Genomic DNA, 10,788 nt, shown 5'->3' on the forward strand with positions numbered 1-10,788 from the left:
CCAAAGTAGACAAGAATAAAAACAGAAATTACTTTTGTTTATTTTATTTTGTATAAATATTGTAAATAAATAGTTAATTATTATTATTAATTAAAAAGTTTTATTATTAATATAAGAATATGTAACTGTATAATTTTAATATGTAATTGTAACATTTATAATTTTACATACTTTCTGATTTGACGTTCTATAACTGATTATTCCATAGATTAGTTCTGAATATATGATTTTAAAATATCAAAAATTGTTGTCTTATCATTATTGTTCTTAGAATAAATGTAGACACAAAAGATAATCATCATTAAACAAGATAAAAATTAGGATTTTAATTGGATTAACACTAACAGAAAACATAATTGTTATTTACTTAAACTATCAGTCAATCTTTATTAATACTTCGTACCATACTAAAATTATTTATTTTCAATGCTTATTTCAGGCAGCCAAAATATTAATGTACAGAAACAATTTTGTATTACATTCTAACCATTCAATTTTTAAACTGAGGATGTTCCAATAGGAATAAAAACATTTGTGTATATTAATATTTTGAATGCCTGAAATAAGTACAGTGGACGATTGGTTAACAAACATAATCTGTTCTAAGACTTTGTTTGCTGTCTGAATTGTTCGTTAACAGATTATTGATTTACCATAGGTTTTTATGGGAATTTGATTAATTCGTTCTGGATACCCCAAAAAATAAAAAATATATACTTTCTTACTACATTTATTTATATGTAATAATAAAAATATATATATAGTCTTGCATTTTTATCAGTCATGTTTTTTCTGTTTGTGGGGGTTAAAGAATCTGTCTAAAGTCAATTGCTTTTCTATCTTCTTCAGGATTTTTCAGAAGTAATTAATAGCATTGTAATTGTAGACATCCCCAAGCCTATTAACCTGAACTTGGTTTGGATGCCATTCTAAAACTGTTGTTCTGATATCCTCCTACTTCTTCAAAAGATCTTTAATAGCAGATGTTGGCATTAAACCTCTTTTTCAGAGAAAACATATCTCACTGTGTTTCTTGGTGTTCTTCATTCAAGAGTTCTTGGCATTCTTCTGTCATCAGATCAGTTTCGGGTTCTATTATGAACTGTTCAATGTTCTTTATTTTTCAGATGTGATTTTTGTTACTCCTTTAGCTGTCTGAGTCTTCTTGATTATACAGTATCTTTCTTAGATAAGATTGAACTACAACCTACTATAGACCTGTTCAAGGCATACTGCCCAGCAACATCGGACATCTTCTGTCCACACCTTTGCTATTATACTCTCACTTTTCAAAAATAAAACCTACACAAAACTTAACGAGTGCCCGCCCGACAGTCTTGCGAATACAATAAAAGAATTGTTACTGTCAGAAAAATAAAAGGCTGGAATTACAAGAGAGAGTTTCAAAGTTCAGAGGAATACTATCCGATTGGTATATACCAGGTTGAGCATCAATGTCAACATCTCTTGCACTCCGAAACATTTCGAAATGTTGCCTGAAGACAAAGGAAGACCAATCGGTATTCACTATTTTATGTCGCTTCTTCTTGTGTTTGTTATGTGAGGTGTTCGTTGTCCGAACATAAAAATCTTTCGCGAAAGTGTTCATTATCCAATTTGTTCGTTAACCGATCACCCACTGTATTAGAAATAATAACTTTTATTAAAATCTTATAACATCTTTCTCACAGAATACTAAAGTGAGCTGCTATCTGTATTCATGAAAGTTTTGTTTTTAATTTTAAATTCTCTAATGATTTCACAGGTTATCCAAATTTAATAATATATAAACAATTTAACTGATAATAACTTTATATATTTTTTAACTTGCTTATACTCATAGGCCTGGTTAAATTTATATAATAATTTAATCAGGATTAAATTCAATATTTCTTATAATTTTTCACAGATAATTAATAATTAAAAGACTGATTTTAGATTTCCTTTACAGGAGTGCTGTCTGACTGTTGTGGCTGTTGGCATGAAGTTTTTTGCTCTTTGATTTGATTCACTTTTGCTTTCTTCTGGAAAAATGTCAGAGTTTTCGTCTCAGTAAAGAAAAACATTTTTGCCACTATCTCAAGATGGATCACCACAAAATGTAAGAAATGTCTCAGGTGAGTCAACGGAGCAGTTGATCTTGTCTTATATAAGTGCCAAAAAGGAGATTAACATTCAAGAAGGAATTTGACTCTTGTTGAAACTGCAAGTGTCTTCAAATAGTAAATTAGAAACACTTTTGAACTGTTTAGACAGAATGGATTGAGAATATAGATACAAGCATTGGTAGATGTCGAATCTAGGCTATCTGTCTTTGAAACTGATAGAAAAAAAGGTTAAAAGTGACAAATCAAAACACAGAAATTACTGTAATCTGTAATTATCTGCATGAAAAGTTAATGAAATTACAAGATAAAGAAAGAAGGAATGATATTGAAATATTAGGCATAGAAGACAACAATAAATTGGATCATTGTTCAGTTAAGGGCTTGAAAACTTTTCAAAGATAAATTAAAGGTTACAGATGTCAATATTAAACATGCTTTTAGAATTGGAAAATTTAAACCATTGGAAGCATGTTTTCCAAAATGGAGTGTGAAACTGCCAAAATGTGTATTACTGGGCACAGCATCTTCCACAATATATTCAAAATCCATAACACAAGTTGTTTTAAACTAAATGTCTGATATAGTATCTGGAATGAGCAGGTTCTTGGTCCTGTATTTATTGACAGTACTCAAACTAGTGACTACTATCTTAACATTCTATAACAGTAGATGAATAATTTGATGACTTGCTGTTGAAGCAACAGTAGGAGGTTTGGTATCAGCAGACTGTGCAGTAGCTCATTCCTGGACAAATATATCAATAAGGTTTGCCAACTGATGAATAAGACAATGCAGTTCTGTTCCATAGCCATATTTTGCACACTTGACCCTTCCTGTGTTTTTAGAAATGATACATACAGGATCTATATTCCCCTAAACTCTAGGAATCTATGGAGATAAAAGAGGGTGACATGGAATGCATTAATATACAGAATGCACATAGTGACAAGTGAGGAGCAAAATTTCACTAATGATATTATCTAAAAAGGCTTGGGAGGAGATACAGATGTACTAACCATATGTTTAATAGTACTCTCAGCAAATCTCGATGGAATATTACAAGGAGGGAGAGAAAAAATAGAGATTGCTAGACTGATCACTTGGCAATCCAGTATGAATGTTTTAAGAAAGGTTTCTGGAAGAAACTTGAGAGGAGGACAAAGAAAAAAAGAAAAGGCAATGGTCTATAATGCTTCTCTGAGAGAAGAAAGAGGAGTGAACAAATAAACAAATCTCTTAATTAACATGTATTTTTGATATTGAAATTAATGAAAAAAAAATTAAACACAATGTCTCTATCTTGTGTTTAAAACTACAGGTAACCCCCGTATAACACGGCACTTCTATAGCACGGATTCACTCTAACACGGTTCGAGAATTGGTACCATCCCCCGTATAACACGGCACTTCTATAGCACGGATTCACTCTAACACGGTTCGAGAATTGGTACCATCCCCCGTATAACACAGTACTTTTATAGCACGGATTCACTCTGACACGATTCGAGAAATGGGTAAAACCCTCGTACAACATGAAATGTAATAAGTTTTTACATACTTAAGTACTAATAGTTCATGAAAATTATTATTTTCGTGAACTATTAGTACTTCAGTGCGTAAATTTTCTTTTCTCGTCTCCATAAACATGGTCCTTCGCGAAAATTGTTTCAATTTTGCCATATCTCGACGCTTCTGCTTCTGATGTTGCCAGATGTTTTTCCCTTATTTCATAAGTGCTTAGCACCATATAAGGAAATTTATAAAGATCTTTTAACTAGAAGCAAGCAATCTAAAATTACATACTTTTTGCAAAAGGTAAAGCATGAATCTGAAAATAATGCAGAAAAATGCTCAGAGGATAACGATAACTTGCCAAAAATAAAACGCTCTCGGTTAATAGCTTTTAGTGATGACAAAGAAAACATTGTTTAATTTATATTAATATGTATCACTTAAGAAAATTTTAATAAAGATATTTAACTTAATTATGAAAATATAGTAGCATGTTTTTTAATTTTTGGAACCTAACCCTCCTTTTCGTACTAGTTCTTTGATTCGCATAACATGGCAATTTTTTGGAACGTAACTACTGTGTTATACTGGGGTTACCTGTATTTCACATTTATTTATTTAAATCACTTTAGAATAAAAATTCAATAATAAAATTCCTTATACTGAAACATTATGATCATAGAGGAAATGATTATTTTCTGTATAAGAACATCTTATTCATCAAATGACACAGCTATACTAATAATAATCTGGACTTTATCTTATAGTATATGATTACAGATATCCTGGTTTTATGTAATTAAAATATATTGATACTCATCTAACATACTAAATTAAACTCTGGTATGTATGAATAATCATAATCAATATGCTATTATCAAAATGTAATGTATTGTTAATATAAAAGTACGAAATACATTAAAATTCATACAAAAAAATAATTATTATTCACTTTTATAACCACTCAAAAGGAGCTTTTTTGGATGAATAAAACAAAACATTACATCCTTCAAATTTAACATTCACCTAAGTTCAAGAATTACTTAGAAGACAATTTTATTCCCAGATATATTATTTAAACACAGTTCAGACTGGTGAAAACGCCGATCCCTCTTCAGTAAAGGTACAATCTACGACAGCTCGTACCAATTTTTCGAGCCTCTCCAACATCAATCACAGTAACGATTCCCGAAACGAATTTCGAATTCAAAGGACACAACATTTCATTTTATTCATCCAAAAAACCCTGTTAACTGGTTATAAAAGCAAACGAGTATATCTGGCAAATATTGCTAATTTTAGCTTCGTATTAGAAATATTCTTCTTTTCCTCTGGCAGCCAACTATATTATCATCGATTCTTAATACTAAGATAAACGACTTCCAACAACTTAACACTGCGTTGAATAATAACAATCCACGAAAAACCTTTTCTTGCGAGTGTTATGTCACTATTAAATTCCACAACCTCGGTGGAGGTCGAAAGTACTTGTGGAATTTAATAGTGACATAACACTCGCAAAAAAAGGTTTTTCGTGGATTGTTATGATTCTTAATACCGATCACATTAATCGGGTATCCATTTGGAATCCTATTTCCGTAGCCATTTTATAACGATTACGGGCGTCTGCCGGATCCACACCCGTACTTATATGAAAATAGGGTCCTAAATTGACACCCAATTAACACGGTCAGTATTAAGAATCAACAATAACAAATACATTCTTAATAATAATAATAGATTTACAGCTATTTACCAAAACGTTTATATAGTTTAATTACTACTAATATTTATTGAAAATGTTGTAATTTCATTAAAAAATATAAAGAAAAATGTAGCAAATGAAAGAAATTAGACAAAAGATAAGGAGAAATTTAATTATTTAGCATTTGTGGCTGTAATATGTGTTTTTTTTAATATAATTTTCGCAAATCATCACACCATGTTGATTTAATAGCAAATTTTGTCGCAGTAATCTCCATCGATCTTTTAACATTTTTTTATTAAACGTAAGCCGTTTAAGTAATCAAATTACATATTTAATCGAACATCCAGTGGAATTTTTAATACGAAATCGTTTTATAACATCGAAAAAAAAAAATTATATTTTCGATGTTATAAAGGGAAGATTCCATGGGAAAAAAAAATGTTATATTTAATTGACTTGTTAGTTTACTGCGCCACGGACAGACAAAATAATGAATTTGATTTACATATTACAATTTTGTCTTACCAGAAGGGACGTAATCTTCGTCTGTCGAACTTTGTTCTTCGAAATCGGGTTCGGTTTCCATTTCTTCAACAAGTAAATATTTGAAAAATTTCAAATTGATTTAGAAATTTAAAATATCGATAGATATAATTTTTATTGACTCCCTGGTGGTTCTTTTAGGAAGCTTACATTTGCAGATGGCGTTAGTGCCAACTGCTATATTGGTTACCATAGTAATATTAAAAGAGGTAACGTTTGCAATTAACTTCTTTCGTCGGATAAATATGAATCCGTTTGTAAGTTTAAATATATTTTTTTGACATATTTTATGAATTATCTTTAAGAAATTCCCTTATACATTTAGTTGTATAAAAAAAAGATACAAATTATCAATATTTTTTTCTGAGTTTCATCTTAATTTATTCCTTATAAATCAAGAATTTAATATCAAATGAATTGACTTTGTCTTGAACAGAACATGCAATATTACATCTTTCTAACTGTATTTATATATATTAAGTTTTTATTTAATCTTCATTAAAGAATAATGATAATCCTTTAACTAAATATGGAATGGATATTATGATTTAAGTGTGTTACAATATGTAAACATTAATATTGTGATTTAATGGAATTGATGTTAAGTGTGTAAAAATTCCAATACGGTATCTTATATCGAATGACAGGTCGATGGTTTATTTACTTTTATAAATAATTGATAAATTATCGTCGAGTCGCAATGGTTATAGGTGCATTGATGCTAATTACCGTTTATAAAGTTGAAAATAAATCTTATTCTGTATTCTTTATTGTGATTTAATATCATGGTTATATAAACTATGTACTTAATCTCGATAATTGTTGATAATTAAAGCGTATAAATTAAATTACAGTTCATTTATAAGAAGTAGAGAATTTTATTTTCTGTCTTTGTGTACATTATTATATTTCACATGTAAAAGTTGTAGTGAAATGAGCGAATAAGATTCATATTTTTCCCATTAATATAACCGTAATAATAATCTATATTATTGTTTTCTATATATATTCTAATATATATTATTGTATACTACATTTTCCTAGTTAAATTTCTTATCCATATGTTGGTGTTGTTTTTTGTTCCTGATCGGTCAAAAAAAAACTTTGTTTAATAATAATTTCTTTTATATTTCAGATCTATAAGAGATAATTAGTTTCTTGATGATTTCTAAATAAAAATGATGAAATTATATATTTTTATTAATGATTTTTTTATATATGTTGTATTTTTTAGTAATATTTACTTAATATTGAAAAATCAGACTCGTCACTGATATATAGATTATCAGTTTTTATAAATCTTGTTTTGTACAGATAGTACTACAAACATTTTGAAAAAAGCTAACCCTATGCAATTTAATTGGGCAGCAATTTGAAAAAATTGTAGACCTATAAATTCCCACTGTTGTCCATCCTTCCATCCATTTGTCTTTCCTTAATCTTGAGAACGAAGTTGGATAAATGAAAGATGAGACCGGATATAGAAACCTCAGGGGCAGGAGGTCTTGATTAAATATATAAGAACTTCTGATGAAGTCATATTATTTCAATTCAAAAGTTTCTCCCATAAGGTGTTACAAATGATGGGCATGACTTTATTGATAAAGAAAAATTATGATGTACAGGGGCAAGCCACTACTAATTTGAGGTGGAAAGCACATATTTTACATAAAATACATTAATTAAATACATATGATTGTCACAATGCCAGGTTGCATGTTTTAATGTCACAATAAATAATTGCTTGTTTGTTATGAAATACAATAAATTATTTGAAAGGATTGGTTCTAGAAATCCTTCTTAAAATATATGGACCAATGTTTCAAGATATACAAAAAAACAAATTATTTGATATTGAATTTCCTTGGTAGCCTATATTTAGAGCTCACATAGAGGATTTCTGTCCCACAAAATCTGCCTGGTAGGTCAAATGTCAATGCAATTGTGAGGCCCTTCGCTATATATCCTTATGCTGCATGCAAGAGTTTCAATGAACTTTTATTCAAAGCATTGTTATCTAAAATATATTTCTTGGTTCTGTGGTTCTTCCAAAGAACTAGCAAATGAATTCAATCTGCATGTTTCAGATTAAACATTGCTTACAACACAAAAATATGCCTTTTGGATCAGACTGACTGAAAAGACAATTTATCTAATTCTTACTGACTATATAGAGAAAAAATTGAAGGGAAAAAAAAAGGTTCTGTAAGAGTACATTGAGCAGGAAGACGTTCTTATTTGAAAACCAGGCAACATTGTCCTATATGCAATAGTATGAGCCCATGAACTTGTACCCTTCTTATCCTGCCTCTTTCTCAAAAGCATGTAAGAAATCTGTCTTTGGACTTATACTGTTATTCTGCAAGTGTAAACTTCAAATGTTATGACAGCCCACAATTAGGCATGATAACAAATTACAGAAGCTAGAAGGAATGTCAGAAAATAAATTCACATATTAGAAATCAACTCCAGCAAAAAGTTTAACAAAACAAAAATCTTTTCAACTTAATTTGATAGATCTTCATCAGTTGAGTATTCCAAAGTAAAACATATGTTTTATTTTATTGAATGTTCTTTTTACTCAAATATGTTTTATTTTGGAATAATCAACTGATGAAGACCTATCAAATTAGGTTGAAAATGTTTTTGTTTTGTTAAACTTTTTGCTGGAGTTGATTTCTAATATGTGAATTTATTTTTTTATTGGGCATGATGTGTATTTTTATTGTCCAGACCAGTGATTCCCAACTGGTGAGGCGTACCTCTATTGGGAGCCACAAACATCTTCACGAGAGGCGCAAGCCAATATGTGCAATGCTATTCAGTATATGACTGATAAGGGAACAGCATGACGTTGAATTCACTGATTTTGGATCAAACTTGGTGAGGATGTAGACTGACATGTACCAAGAAGCAAGGCACTACACTCAAAATTAGAAGAGAAAATTAGTTGAAAATTGCACAATTACTTAAAACCTTTAAAATATCTATTATTTAAAAAGTGGCCAGTCGTTCAGTGGGGGTACGCCAGTTTCATACTTTGAGGTTGCTGTTTGGAATCCCATTGGTATTAATTTACGTTATTATAACTTTATTCGGAAGGAATAAACTTCTGGTTGTACACTATGTACAGATATTATCCATTTTATTTGTGCAAAATGCTGTAGATAGATATATCTGTATTTTTAGTAGTCCAATTATATTTTTCTTCATATTTTTAATCAAATCTTATTAGTATTATTTAATTTGTAATAAAAGGAAATAAATGCTGAATAGAGAGCAATAAACTCTTGTACATATGCTGGGGGAAGGTGCCATTGCATGGGAGTCCCGATAGTGGAGGGATACTGCAATGGTTGAGAACTGCTGGTCTGGACAAATGGGAACACATGCACAGAAGTCAAAACCAATAATTCAAAATCAGCAATTTGTGGACTTATATACTTACATTCTTCTTGCACTGACTCCTTGATTTGTAATTCAATAAATTATTAGAAAAAAGCTTTTTCCATGTGATTTTTGTTAGAATGATTGATTATTAAAAGTTTAATTCTTAGATAACTAAATCTTGAAAAAAGTAACAAAATACACATTTTTTTCTCAATTACCATTTAATAGTAATTGGCAAAAATTTAGCTTTTAAGTCTTAAAATACTCACTATTCCAGGAAATAAGAGAAATTCAACTGTTACATAGATGTTTACATTTAGATGAGGATGAAATAAATAATTTAAATAATATGGGTATTACATACTTAAACTAATAAATAAAATGATTTTTATTATATAAGATTGTTCTTTAAATCTACTTCCAGAAGAGTTACTTCTGTGCTTATAAACAAAATATAGCAAATGCTATGTCCTCCTTAACTTTAGCTTAAAAGCAAAAATCTTGTGGAACTTACTTGAACTTACATTATAATAACAATGATAAACATGAATACATGATGCAAAATATATAGACAATGCCAGGAGTTGCTTACTAAATTTTCTCTCTCTTCAATTAAGAATTTTAAAGTTTATGTAATTATTCTTTATATATTTAAAAACTTAATGCAAATATTTCTTAATTAGTTTTTTATAATAGAAGTCCAAGTATATTTTTATTGTATTTTGATTCTATTTGTTGTTTTACTATAATTTAATTCTAATATCAATTTAAATTTTGTTGGTTTTTTTTTTTCATTTAAAATATAAATTTGCTCCCAATTTTATTTTGTTGAATATATTTTTGTATATTGAACATAGTTATATAATTAAATTTAATTTAATTTAAATTACAAGAATCTTTTTGATATTAATTTTTCAAAATAACTAAAAACTTACACAAAAATATATAAAATTAAAATTATATTTGTTAGTACTTTTAATGAAATTATCTTCAGAGAAAGAGAGAAAATTGAATAATGTAAGTATTTTTACTGAATTGGTTTAGTAATTGATCCCAGAGTAAGTGAGTTTTTAAAAAAATGTAACATATATGAAAAAATTAATATCTTGTTTTCTGATTCATATTTTTTAATAAACTAGGCAATATTTCCTTTTTCTGGTTCAGTTGTGTTGAATAACTCCAACAATTCAGGAGACTATGAACATGAACAACAACTAGAGATCATGTTTGACTTTATACTAGAAAATTCTATGCGAAATCTCGTAAAACTTAAAAAAACTGTGAAAAAATATTCCAGACCTGTTAATAGATGTCACCAACTGTCTGCAAAGTTTCATAATTTGCAAATAATATAAAACAAATTTTTAAAAATTTAACTTGTCTTATATTTTGTAACTAAATAATAAACTTCAGAAATATAAAATTATTACTTACTAGTAATAATTTTATATTTGATTGATTACTATTTCTATATATACTATTATATATTATATTATATAATATATAATATATTATTGTCTAGTTTGG

The 10,788-nt window shown here is 28.7% G+C and overlaps 2 protein-coding genes across 2 annotated transcripts in view; one reads left to right on the plus strand and one right to left on the minus strand.

The window, feature by feature from the left end:
* Positions 1-6,011, minus strand: part of LOC111620942 (craniofacial development protein 1-like) — a 30,226-nt gene extending 24,215 nt beyond the window's left edge. Inside the window, exon 1 of the mRNA XM_023362966.1 lies at positions 5,854-6,011. Within this exon, the coding sequence (XP_023218734.1) occupies positions 5,854-5,914 (61 nt within the window). The 5' untranslated portion in view covers positions 5,915-6,011. The remainder of the gene's footprint in view (positions 1-5,853) is intronic.
* Positions 5,470-10,788, plus strand: part of LOC111620961 (transmembrane protein 170A-like) — a 12,353-nt gene continuing 7,034 nt past the window's right edge. The window contains exon 1 of the mRNA XM_023362988.1: positions 5,470-5,925. The gene's annotated coding sequence lies outside the window, so the exon portion shown is untranslated. The remainder of the gene's footprint in view (positions 5,926-10,788) is intronic.

The sequence above is a fragment of the Centruroides sculpturatus genome, unplaced genomic scaffold, assembly GCF_000671375.1.
Source record: "Centruroides sculpturatus isolate CEXI.00-Female unplaced genomic scaffold, Cexi_2.0 scaffold252, whole genome shotgun sequence".
NCBI lineage: Eukaryota > Metazoa > Arthropoda > Arachnida > Scorpiones > Buthidae > Centruroides > Centruroides sculpturatus.